Source organism: Chironomus tepperi, unplaced genomic scaffold (genome assembly GCF_022539635.2).
Source record: "Chironomus tepperi strain 1889 unplaced genomic scaffold, CSIRO-AGI_Ctep_v1 contig_464, whole genome shotgun sequence".
NCBI classification, from domain to species: Eukaryota; Metazoa; Arthropoda; class Insecta; order Diptera; family Chironomidae; genus Chironomus; species Chironomus tepperi.
Window position 1 is genome coordinate 35,825 of NW_027226586.1, and position 12,642 is coordinate 48,466.

Consider the following 12,642-nt stretch of genomic DNA (forward strand, 5'->3'; position numbering starts at 1 on the left):
TTTATTCTCTGTCAATGTAGGGATCATTCACTTAGCGTGTCACACGTAAAAATCTCCTTTTTAATACATTCTTCCACAATCCGCCCTAACATGCAAAGAGCAGCTCTCAAAAACCTTAAATAACTTGCTCTCAGGTTAATCTGCTCTTGAAGGCACTCTTTTTGCTTGATGAGGCCGTAGAAGTGATACATAATAAGTGAACGACCCCTCATTTATTGTCATTTACATTCACAGTATACAGCATACAAAAACATAAAATAAACTCAGAGTGTGGCTTTCTCAAATATTATTTTATCATATTTTTTTGTCGTTAATATTCAAATTTTTTTTGACCGTTACTTTTATTTTTCTTTGTAACGGAAATTTGTATTTTAAAATAAGTTGAGTTCGAAATGTTCGAATTTTTCGACAATCTAATGTCGAAAAACTCGAATTTGAGACGGCCACACTCTGAATGAACTAATAGGCCCAATAGGAACCATCACCTAAATTTAATGAATATTTTCACAATTTCGTACCCGAGTGACAGAGTTGGAGTTTGAATGACTTTATCTCGAATAGGATAAATCGGTTAATCGATCCACAAATCCGACTACAGGTTAATGTCAGCAAAGCTTGAAGTTGACTTGAGTCAACTTGATTTGAATCAACTTGACTTGAGGGCAACTTGACTTGAGTAAACGTAACTTGAGGTCAACTTGACTTGAGTCAACTTATCTTGAGGCCAACTTGACTTGAGTCAATGTGACTTCAGGCCAACTTGACTTGAGGCCAACTTGACTTGAGTCAATTTAACTTGAAGCCAACTTAACTTGAGTCAACATAACTTGAGACCAACTTGACTTGAGACCAACTTGACTTGAGTCAACTTGATTTGAATCAACTTGACTTGAGTCAAATTTGAGCTCTGGGTTTTGACTGTGACATGATGTCGAATTGGCTTGAACCCAACACCATGCCACAGTCACGTCAACCTAGTGCCATACCTCCGATCGATCAACCGACATGCTATACTCGACTATATCATCACCATTACCTCCTTTATATCACTCAAATCCTCAAATTTTATTCATTTTTCTTGTCCAATTCAAACGTTTTTGTTCTCGCTTGTTGCTTATACTGCTCAATTGTAGCCTCAAAAAGTGTAATTTGTCTCAATTCCTCCTTAAATTCCGTACACGTTTCAATTAATTCATCACGAAAATGATATAAAATAGCATGATCAAGTGACGGAAAGAAATGATGCAAAATATGTTCACCATAATGTGTCAAAATCATAAAAAGATTTGAATTAGCCTCAAGTCGATCAATTGTTGCTGCCATTTGATGAATTGCAAAGTCTAAACTTTTAAACTCGTCACCTTCGTGTGTAATTTCAGTTCCATGATGACCAGCATTAAGTCCAATGACACTAAAGACAATTGATGCAACAACAATTATCATATTCCAGGCTATAAAGACTTCAAAGACATTTTGGGATGTAAAAGCTGCTGATTTGCCGATGAGGAGCATCAATAGTGGTACAGCACATCCAATTAGGTCATCAAGGTAGAATATTTGCTCGCCGGACACAACTTGACTTGCAATTCTAATAAATAAGGCATAAAAGCACAAATAAAAGAGAAAGTGAAATTATCAATTTTACAGAAATTGTCAAGTTCGAAAATGAAAAAGTCAAGTTCGAAAGTGAAATTGTCAAGTTCGAAAATGAAAAAGTCAAGTTCGAAAATAAAATTGTCAAGTTCGAAACTGAAAAAGTCAAGTTCGAAAATGAAAAAGTCAAGTTCGAAAATGAAAAAGTCAAGTTCGAAAATGAAAATGTCAAGTTCGAAAATGAAATTGTCAAGTTCGAAAATGAAATAATCAAGTTTGAAATAAAATTGTCAAGTTCGAAAATGAAAAAGTTAAGTTCGAAAATGAAAATAATCAAGTTTGAAAATGAAATTGTCAAGTTCGAAAATGAAATTGTCAAGTTCGAAAATGAAATTGTCAAGTTCGAAAATAAAATTGTCAAGTTCGAAAGTGAAATTGTCAACCACTTGAACTTTACAGTCATATTAAGGCACAAACCTGTAAACTAAAGCACCATGGAATGATAAAAGATGTACGATTGGTGCCATGGCATAGCTTATCATAATCCTTAATGTATTCTTCTCAATTGGTAGCATTTTGAAGAATGGCTCATAAATTGTCGTTTCCAGATCATATACTGTGTTTGGGTATAGATGATGTGACTGTATGGGATGTAATAAGTATTGACAGAATTAAAGGTTCAGGTTCTGTTTATGAACTGAATGAAGCTTAGCTGGAGGTACAGTGATACCCTAGAGGTAGCTCCCCCACCTTCACATGTAGTAAGCAGAACTTAAAGTTAACTTGGGTCAACTTGACTTGAAAAAATAATTCAACTTGACTTGAAAAAAAAGTCAACTTGACTTAAAAAAAAAAGTCAACTTGACTTGAAAAAAAAGTCAACTTGACTTTAGTCAACTTCAAGCTCTGGTTCTCTACACCTAAATTCTGACCACACCTCTGCATAACCTTCATTTAGTCCTTAATCCAAGACATAACAATCATATACAAACCATCGCATGGAACGTCCTGAACTCCCGAAAATTAACAAACACCACGTGACATCCAAACATTCTCCAATTATTTTTCAAATGTATAAAATTATGGCCGGCATTGACAATAAAGCATGCAAACATTCCAGCCAGGCAAACACCTGTTAATCGTAATGTATTGTTCTCAAAGTAAACACTTGCACATGCTGACATGATCATAGCGAGTAAGAAAAAGTCAAAATAGAACCTTGACTTCCATGACTCTTTTTTGACGTCAATTGTTTTCAGCTTTTTGACTACTTTACGCTTAATTGTTTGATAAAAGTCATTTTCGTTGAATGTTAGGCGGTAGTTGCGTGGTTCCTTGGCTTCGCGGACGTAATATTTCTTTAGGATTTCAGCTGGCTTTGAGTTCATGTGGAAAACTTCAAATGCTTCGGTGATGTCGGTTCCCTGAATTTTGATAAAATGACATTATTAGAATTTTCGAACTTGACTTTTTTATTTTCGAACTTGACTTTCACTTTCGAACTTAACAATTTTTTTCGAACTTGACAATTTCACTTTCGAACTTGACAATTTTACTTTCGAACTTGACTTTTTCATTTTCGAACTTGAAAATTTCATTTTCGAACTTGATAATTTCACTTTCGAACTTTACAATTTAATTTTGGAACTTGACAATTTCACTTTCGAACTTGATAGTTTCACTTTCGAACTTGACTTTTTTATTTTCGAGCTTGACAATTTCACTTTCGAACTTGACAATTTTATGTTCAAACTTGACAATTTCACTTTCGAATTTGATAACTTTTTTCGAACTTGACTTTTTAACTTTCGAACTCGACAATTTCACTTTCGAACATGAACATTTTCGAGCTTGACAATTTCACTTTCGAACTTGACAATTTTATTTTCGAACTTGACAATTTCACTTTCGAACTTGACAATTTTACTTTCGAATTTGAACATTTTCGAATTTGACAATTTCACTTTCGAACTTGACAATTTTATTTTCGAACTTGATAACTTCACTTTCGAACTTGACAATTTCACTTTCGAACTTGACTTTTTCATTTTCGAACTTGACAATTTAATTTTCGAACTTGACAATTTCACTTTCGAAATTTAGATTAGCACTGCCATACCTTTGCCAATATCAGCCACTCCCGACCACCAGGATGCTTCTCAACATAGTCACTCAAATCATACAATTTATCCCAAACACGCCACAATCCCTCAGCATTATCATCAGCACGTCGTCCTTTCAACCACTTCCAACATCCTTTAACATATTCATCACGATGTGTTGGATATTTATTACAAATTGTATTAAATTTTGTCTCACGATTTGGATTCATAACTGTCAACCTGTTAACGATGTGATGAGATGTAGCACTGATAACTGAATAAGTATGAAATTCATAAGAATATTTATATATCTACCGAGTTAATTAATTACATCAGTTAATATGACTGATAAACTTCATTGTTCATTCTTTAATCGTGGAATTAATTCTGTTTGATATGCTAATTACTTGTTGATTCTTTTATGACAATTGACTCGTGTCACTTGTGCATCAAATATCGAAATATGTGTGATTAATATGTAGGTTATTTTGAGCAATTACTAGATGCGTTTACTTATTTACTTACTTTATGGAATGTACAGATATATTCAGTGATCCATGAGCTACTTTAGAAGATTCTAGGTGCATGTTTAGGTGGATGGAGGGATGAGGGGTTGGGAGATGACCAATTATTGATATTGGAAATTCCAAAGGTATAATTTCGAAAATGAAATTATCAAGTTCGAAATTGTTTATCTACCTCCTTCTCTAAAATTGTACGTCAAGAAGTATGACATATAATATCTATCAATCAAATGTTAGGTAACCATTTTTTGAGCGACAGAACACTAGTTGACTGTCATGGCTCAATGTGCCATGATCATCAAGAAGGTTTGGATGAGATTTCTCTGTTGTTTGATTGCATAAAAGTTTGAGAAGTTGCTCAACTTATTCAGAGATGTGTATTCTTATCATTCTTTATTTAAAAGTACATAGATTCCAAAACTTTATAGAAATTGTGTTGTACAGGTTGCATTCTTACTCATCCTTTTCATGCATTTTGATTTAAATTACTTTGTCATAACTGCACGAAAATGATGAAATTTTGAAGACTATCCTGGAGGCCGTTCTTTAATTACGTTACAGAATTGAACATTTTTCAAAAATGAACAATGGAATTCTCAGAATTTTCGGCGAGTTCGAAGCTAGCCGGGATATGAACTCCAAAGAGTGGATTAAAATCCTACTCAAACCCGAGCTTGTAAGGTGGCAGCCCCACAAACAATCTGGTGACTCAGATCAAAAGGTCCGGACTCCATGGAGAACTCAACTGTACAAAGAGTCGCTCCACATTGGAGTCCTGCCAATACTGGTACAGACAGACAATTTATACAAAACTAGGTGACAGAACCAGCAACAGAGTCAGATGGAAAGTCTTCTGTTGTAACCTAAGCTCCACATAGGAACATGGTTACAGTAAGTAAGTAAGTAACTCAATATGACCCATTTTTAGCAACTCCTATCTCTTCCAGTCATTTCACTATTTATATTCAATACATAGTCACATTCTTCAACTTGTATAAAGTGAGATTGTTCAACTTTTGCAACAAAGTATCTCAAAAGTTCAGATTAAAAACATTACACAATGAGTAAATTGAGTGAGAAAAATTGAGATTGATTCCGTTAGTTTTATTCGATTTGTTGAGACAAAAGGATTAAAAAAATTAGTTAAAGTGAATTAAATTAATTGACAAAATTAAACAGCTGTGGATTGTTAAAATGAGGTAAATTTATGGGAACGGGGAAGTGGGTGTCTTACTTCGCTGGCCGTACAGATCAAGTGTGATCCATGGCATCCCTCAGTTGGGGCTTGAAGCTGGTTCTATCGCTGGCTATCGCTTGTCAATTAACAATCCCAAGTGTATTACTGTCTCTATAGACAGCTATGAGTACTTTGGCCTCCCGCGTGATCTCTTGCCATCTAAAAAGTCGGATTAAAATGATGGAGCCTCCACAAGCCTTAAAGTCTCACAATATCAGCTTCATTGAACAGCTCCTCATTATTCCTGCTCTGGAAAAGGTCACATTCTCTTTTTGGTCCAAAGATTGATCTAAGCTCATTTCTCTCAAAAATGCCTATTGAGTTTTCATCTGCTACAGTCATATTCCATGCCTTAGTATCTGGGGGTACTGTGCCTGGACTATGCTTAAGGGTTGTATAGGTTGTCAAAAAGTCGATTAAATTGTGCTGCTCAATAAGTGAACAGCAACAAAAATAAAATTAATTTTGACATATTTTCACACAATTTCTAACAAATTCAAATAGGGACCATTCACTTATTACGTCCAGGACACCCTCCTACCCCCTCCTACCCCCCGGGAATTGAAATTGCGAGAATTTTCTTGTTAATTTTTAAAAATTTATGGATGTACAGCTGCCTTCTAAACACATGAGCTTTGTACCGGTTAGCTTCGCATGCTTGCGTATGAAGCTATTTAATGTTGTATCTATTAAACTAAATGTACATTTTGTGACTTAATAAGTGAACAGTCCCCATAGAAAAATATTCCAAAAATTCTAACAAATTTTCTCTCATTTTTCAGACTAAAAATTCCTAAATTTACATCACACAACACAACAGCAATCATCTTATCAGCCGTAATCTGGTCGACATTTCCTATTGCTCACTCAGCACCATCAGCCGTGACTGAAGTAAAGCTTAATTGCATTTATGAAATAACGACTCATAATTCACAAGATTACTACACATGCAATGCAGCAAATCTTGTAAATAATCATCCTAATGCCGAGATTGCGGAAGTAAATGGCAAGCACATGAGTGGATATGACAGCAGTAAAGTTGAGGCACTGATTATTGAGCATCAAAATGTTGCAGTTTTGCCGATGAAAGTTGGACAAGTTTTTGAGAATTTGATCAGATTTGAGGTCAAAAATTCAGCATTGCTGGAAATTTTGAGGGAAAATTTTGAGGAAATGGACCTGAAAATTTTGAAAATTGTGGAAAATCCGATTGAAAAAATTCCCGACGATGCCTTTGATGACTTGAAAAATTTAGAGGAACTTGACTTGTCGGGAAATAAAATTGAAAATTTTCCATCAAAAAATGAAAAATTGAAAATTTTGACAGTCGATGGAAATAAAATTAAGGAACTGGACCTAAAAAATCTGCAAGATTTGAAGACATTTTCAGCTAAAAATAACGAAATTGAGGAACTGACTGAAGATTTATTTGAAAATAATCCAAATTTGGAGGTTATGTTCTTCAGCCACAACAAATTGACTAAAATATCGCCAAATTTAACACAAAATTTAGAAAATTTGAGGCAATTTGACTTCACTGGAAATCCATGTTTGAAGGAATTGTCAACAATTGATGGCGTTACGCATGAAATTGACCAACTGGAAGGATTATTTAGGAGTTATTGCCATGATCAAACTGAAATTCCAGACGATACCACTGTAGAATCAGAAACAACTGAGGAACCTGAAGGTTTGACTGAATCAACAACATTAGAGGACACAACAGGATCTGATGATGCAACCGATGAGACAACTGAAGAGACAGACAAGGAAAGAAATGAAAATATTGAGGAACAGGTTGACGATTTGCAAAACAATCAAAATTTATCAAATTCAAGCATATCAGAAGGAAGTGAGAATGATCAAATTGAAGCTCCAACGGTGGACAAAATTGAGGATTCAACAGATAGTCAAGTGAGTAGTTTTCAATGTAATACTCTAATTAGAGGAACGAGTGGAGGCTGAGATTCTAAGTAAACGACCCTTAGGCTCACCAGCTGTATTTACCGATATCAAGGAGAACATAATCACTTGATATTTGGTCAGGCTTCGGAATTCCTAAATACCCGAGTTTTGCTTATTATGATGCTCAAAACGTCGGTATCAATTCGACTAGACTAGGCTTAGCACACATACTAAAGTCATATATCGGTAAATTCCTATTTGCTGTTGCCAAATGGGTTGTAAACAGCATAAGAAGCACCTTAAAACATTACTCTGTAAAAGTGTGTTCTAGAGTTTTTGAGATAAAACCACAAATCCGTGGCCTTGCCTTAAATTATTGTGGTTTAGTGTTCCTTACAAAAGCTCAATTCTTACAAATCATAGTCTTAATAATAGGTTTCAGTTGACAATATCCATGTTAGCTCTAATTCCCACTATTCAGCAAGTCATAACAGTAGACAGGACATTGGGAGTCGCTCACTTCAAAAAATACAAAAAGGCCACTATGAAATCACCTCCCAAAAAGTGAAGTGGAATCGGGTCCTTTAATCAGGGTTGTGATGGCCGATGTCGGCGACCGAGAAAATCGGCCATCCGTTCATTGATTTTACCGGTCATTGTTTTTTATTGCTTGCCGTTTTTTTATCTGCCCAATTCTGCCTGTAATGGAGTCGAACTTTACGGCATTATTGGAGTGCAGCCAACTGCAGTAGTTTTCACTTAGTCTAATTTCCAATAGACCACACTGTGTAATTCAGTTCTCATATTCAGACTTGGCAGGCCATTTTGGAAGCCGACTTCCACTGTCAGTGGACCTTCACTAGCTTATTAAGTCGGTGGACCTTAAAAATTGAAATTAACCTTATTTTGAATCTTTTTAGGTGTTCAACACAACAGAACCAACAACCACATCATCTGAGATATCATCGACAGTCCCTCCGTCATCTGACTCACAACCTACTTCCACTCCCACCCCAATACCCAACATAAACTCTCACAAAAACCGTCAAATGTCTTCAATCGACACTAAAGATCAACTCGACAAAATCTGCATGGAATGGGAATCCAGGAACAAATCTGAAGCTGACCAACCATCAAATCTACCAGTAGGGTCAAAGGAAGCTGAGAACTTTACAGTCCAAGGATATCTTCGTGATGATAAAATTTATTTGATAATAAAAGGATCAGGAGTTGCCACAAATGTTGACTATGAGGCCATTATTGAGGAAAAGGAAGCAAAAATTATGGAATTACAGGATAAAGTTGGTGATTTGGAAGGAAAAGCCACAAAAATGGCGGAACTGGAGCAACAAGTTAAGGACCTAAAAGCTCAAAATGAGATGAATCTTAAGAAGTTTGAGGATAGTCAGCAGGAACTTCAGGATAAATTAGCAAAAATCGGTAAATTGGCAGCTAAAATCGACAATCAAGTCAAGGAAGCTGTTGTGGACCAAAATGGACCAGATTCATATGACTTAGATGAAGACATCGCGTCCAAAAGTCATGAAATTTCAGATTCTGATCCTGAATCCTCTACAGACATCCACAACAGTCATGAATCCACAACAACTCATCCAGAACCCAACACGACACTTGATGCTGCATCCAGCTCATCCTCAAACATCCAACAATCATTTTTGGACAACCTCGAAGCTCAATTCAGCCTGTTGCTTACTAAAATTGACAAGCTGACCCTCCAGAACTCCAAAAAGTCCACAAAATTGTCATACTTGGATAAAAGCCTTAAAATTTGTCAGGATAACAAGTTTTCACTGGAATTGGATATAAAGCTTAACAGCATGAGCATGCAGGACAGAAATAAGACATTAAGTTTGTTTGAAGTGGAACTTGATGCTTGCAGGAATAGAACAGCTGAATTGGAGACTGTTGGAAGGAACTACGAAATGTGCAGGGAGTCAAATTCGAGACTTGACCTTGAAATTTATGAGCTGCGCAGCACAAACCGAGACCTACAAGGTGAAAAGGCTGAAGTTTTGGAGACGATGAAGGAACTGGAACAACAAAATGGCGACCAAAATGGCGACCAAAGGGACAAAATTGAGGAACTGGAACAACAAAATGGCGACCAAAAAGACAAAATGGCGGAACTTGAGAAACAAAATGGCGACCAAAAGGACAAAATGGCGGAACTAGAGAAACAAAATGGTGACCAAAAGGACAAAATTGAGGAATTGGAACAACAAAATGGCGACCTAAAGGACAAAATGGCGGAACTTGAGAGACAAAATGGCGACCAAAAGGACAAAATGGCGGAATTAGAGAAACAAAATGGCGACCTAAAGGACAAAATTGAGGAACTGGAGAAACAAAATGGCGACCAAAAAGACAAAATGGCGACAACAAAAACGACCAAGCAGAACTTGAAGACCTAAAGTCCCAACATGCAAGCCATCAAAGTCAAGTCCGAAACTGTCAAGCTCAAGTCACTAACCTCAAAAAAGAGATTGATGTCTTACATACCCAAAGTGCAGACCTAATGACCATCACCAACAACCTAAAAGCTCAAAATGACAACAAAACAGCCACAATAGAAATATGCAGTCACGCAAATCAGGAATTTAAAAAAGACAACGACGACTTGTTCCATGTCAATAAGGAATTAGGAACTAAAATCCAGTCAGTCAATACCCAGTTGGCATCATGTCATGAATCACTGACCATTTACTCGTCATTCCAAATTAACTGTGATGTTGAGGATGTGGATGGGGAAGCGACATGTGTTGCTAGAAATGTGATTGCAGCACATCCAAATATGCTTGCTGTTCTGGTCGATCAAAGACATTCGAACCTTAAAAGGTTGCAAATTGTCAATTCCAAGTTCCGATTCATGACAAATTCAATTTTTGAGCAGTTTAGTGACTTAACGTCACTGGAAGTTGTCGAGTCTGAGCTGCTTGACTTGAATGTTAAGGTCGTGTCCAATTTGCTGATTAATTTGAGAATTGAGGGCAATTTTATACAGGAAATACCAAATGATGCTTTTGGTGGAGTTCCAAACCTGAAATACCTATTTTTAGCCAATAATCAGGTGGAAGTCATCCAAAATGAGGCATTCAGAGGACTATCAAGCCTAAGGAAACTTGACCTAAGGGACAATAAAATTACAGCATTAAATGTCAATGTCCTGTCCTATGTTCAGGCACTGACTCATCTGTCGCTGTCAAATAATCGTCTCAGTGAACTGCCTGGAGATTTGTTAGCCTACCTGCGGTTCCTTCAAGTTGCTAAATTTGACTCCAATCCGATCACTTATATTGGAACTGAATTGCTGGATTACGGAAATGAGTTAGAAAAGATTTACTTTGATGGAACTTGTGTTCGTGGTACATTCAATGGAATCGATGAGACAAAGCTGAGGATTAAGAATTATTGTCAAAGGAAGCATTACTAATAAGTATGAAGTCTATCTGAGTGGAATTGGCTGCGATTGGTTGACTTGATGGGGGTGTTAGTCACCGGTTCAATGAGGTTCAATGACCTTCGTTGTGATATAATCATCCACTGTCTAGTAATAAGCTTGACAGTTCATGGCAATTTCCATAAATGCCAAACTTTCAAGGTCAACTAATCGCAGTCTATTCCACTCAGATTAAGACCAGAAAGCACAAATCGGTCTATTAGCTAAAAATCTGGGGCATTTTTTTAAAACTATTCTGGATACCATACCATACTCTGAATACCCTCCCATGCCTAGGATACCCTACCATAATCTTATATACCAAAACCATCAGGATACCCTAATATACTAATATACTAACTCGGGATACGCTACCATATCCCAAATCAGAGTTGGCAGGACTTTGGAGTCGGACTTTAAAAGTCCCAAAAGTCCCAAAAGTCCGGACTTTGAAAGTCCGGACTCCACCAAAGTCCGGACTTTGAAAGTCCGGACTCCACGAAAGTCCGGACTATGAAAGTCCGGACTTTTGGGACTTTGGGACTTTTAAAGTCCCATACAAAAATTTTTTTTTTTTTATTACAAAGTATTTTAATATTTTTTTTTCGGTACCACTGCGTAACCCGACTTGATAAAGTGAGTTTTTTGACATTTTTTTCGATACCACTGCGTAACCCGACTTGAAAAAATGATTTTTTTGACATTTTTTTCGATACCACTGCGTAACCCGACTTGAAAAAATGATTTTTTTGACATTTTTTTCGATACCACTGCGTAACCCGACTTGAAAAAATGATTTTTTTGACATTTTTTTCGATACCACTGCGTAACCCGACTTGAAAAAATGATTTTTTTGACATTTTTTTCGATACCACTGCGTAACCCGACTTGAAAAAATGATTTTTTTGACATTTTTTTCGATACCACTGCGTAACCCGACTTGAAAAAATGATTTTTTTGACATTTTTTTCGATACCACTGCGTAACCCGACTTGAAAAAATGAATTTTTTGACATTTTTTTCGGTTACACTGCGTAACCCGAGTTGAAAAAGTGAATTTTTTGACATTTTTTTCGATTACACTGCGTAACCCGACTTGAAAAAATGATTTTTTTGACATTTTTTTCGGTTACACTGCGTAACCCGAGTTGAAAAAGTGAATTTTTTGACATTTTTTTCGATACCACTGTAACCCGAGTTGAAAAAATTAATTTTTTGATATTGTTACACAGTGTAATCTAAAAAATGTCACTTTTACAACTCGGGTTAAGCAGTGGTATCGAAAAAAATGTCAAAAAAATCATTTTTTCAAGTCAGGTTAAGCAGTGGTATCGAAAAAAATGTCAAAAAATTCATTTTTTCAACTCGGGTTACGCAGTGGTATCGAAAAAAATGTCAAAAAAATCATTTTTTCAAGTCAGGTTAAGCAGTGGTATCGAAAAAAATGTCAAAAAAATCATTTTTTCAAGTCGGGTTAAGCAGTGGTATCGAAAAAAATGTCAAAAAAATCATTTTTTCAAGTCGGCAGTGGTATCGAAAAAAATGTCAAAAAAATCATTTTTTCAAGTCGGGTTACGCAGTGTACCGAAAAAAATATTAAAATACTTTTCAATAAAAAAAAAAAAATTTGTATGGGACTTTTCGGACTCCCAAAGTCCCAAAGTCCGGACTTTCAAAGTCCGGACTTTTCTAAAGTCCGGACTCCACTAAAGTCCGGACTTTGAAAGTCGGACTCCACTTTTTTTTTCAAAGTCCGGACTTTGAAAGTCCGGACTTTGAAAGTCCGGACTCCACTTTAAAGTCCTGCCAACTCTGTCCCAAATA

The 12,642-nt window shown here is 36.2% G+C and overlaps 3 protein-coding genes across 3 annotated transcripts; 2 read left to right on the forward strand and 1 right to left on the reverse strand.

Moving 5' to 3' along the window:
- Positions 1-1,065: 1,065 nt before the first annotated feature.
- On the reverse strand, positions 1,066-3,957 carry LOC139099158 (cytochrome b5-related protein-like). Its single transcript, XM_070651549.1, has 4 exons — positions 3,713-3,957; positions 2,586-3,017; positions 2,071-2,234; positions 1,066-1,588 (listed from the first exon to the last, which is right to left on the reverse strand). Exons 1-4 carry the CDS (start codon positions 3,923-3,925, stop codon positions 1,066-1,068), a joined length of 1,332 nt encoding a protein of 443 aa, XP_070507650.1. The 5' UTR covers positions 3,926-3,957.
- A 1,456-nt stretch (positions 3,958-5,413) lies between these two features.
- LOC139099159 (putative leucine-rich repeat-containing protein DDB_G0290503) lies at positions 5,414-9,793 on the forward strand. Its single transcript, XM_070651551.1, has 3 exons — positions 5,414-5,418; positions 6,239-7,370; positions 8,282-9,793. Exons 1-3 carry the CDS (start codon positions 5,414-5,416, stop codon positions 9,791-9,793), a joined length of 2,649 nt encoding a protein of 882 aa, XP_070507652.1.
- Positions 9,794-9,897: 104 nt separating this feature from the next.
- On the forward strand, positions 9,898-10,812 carry LOC139099160 (leucine-rich repeat-containing protein 15-like). Its single transcript, XM_070651552.1, has one exon. The coding sequence runs from the start codon at positions 9,898-9,900 to the stop codon at positions 10,810-10,812; it is 915 nt and encodes a 304-aa protein (XP_070507653.1).
- The last annotated feature ends 1,830 nt before the right edge of the window (positions 10,813-12,642 follow it).

What these genes read in the sequence shown, in the direction of transcription:
- LOC139099158 (XM_070651549.1), bottom strand. Translation starts at nt 3,925, where the DNA reads ATGAATCCAAATCGTGAGACAAAATTTAATACAATTTGTAATAAATAT. An exon ending in AGTGGCTGATATTGGCAAAG is followed by an intron (nt 3,018 to 3,712) that starts GTATGGCAGTGC and finishes ATCAAAATTCAG; the next exon opens with GGAACCGACATCACCGAAGC. An exon ending in TCAGGACGTTCCATGCGATG is followed by an intron (nt 2,235 to 2,585) that starts GTTTGTATATGA and finishes CATCCCATACAG; the next exon opens with TCACATCATCTATACCCAAA.
- LOC139099159 (XM_070651551.1), top strand. An exon ending in AGGATTCAACAGATAGTCAA is followed by an intron (nt 7,371 to 8,281) that starts GTGAGTAGTTTT and finishes GAATCTTTTTAG; the next exon opens with GTGTTCAACACAACAGAACC.
- LOC139099160 (XM_070651552.1), top strand. Translation starts at nt 9,898, where the DNA reads ATGACCATCACCAACAACCTAAAAGCTCAAAATGACAACAAAACAGCC.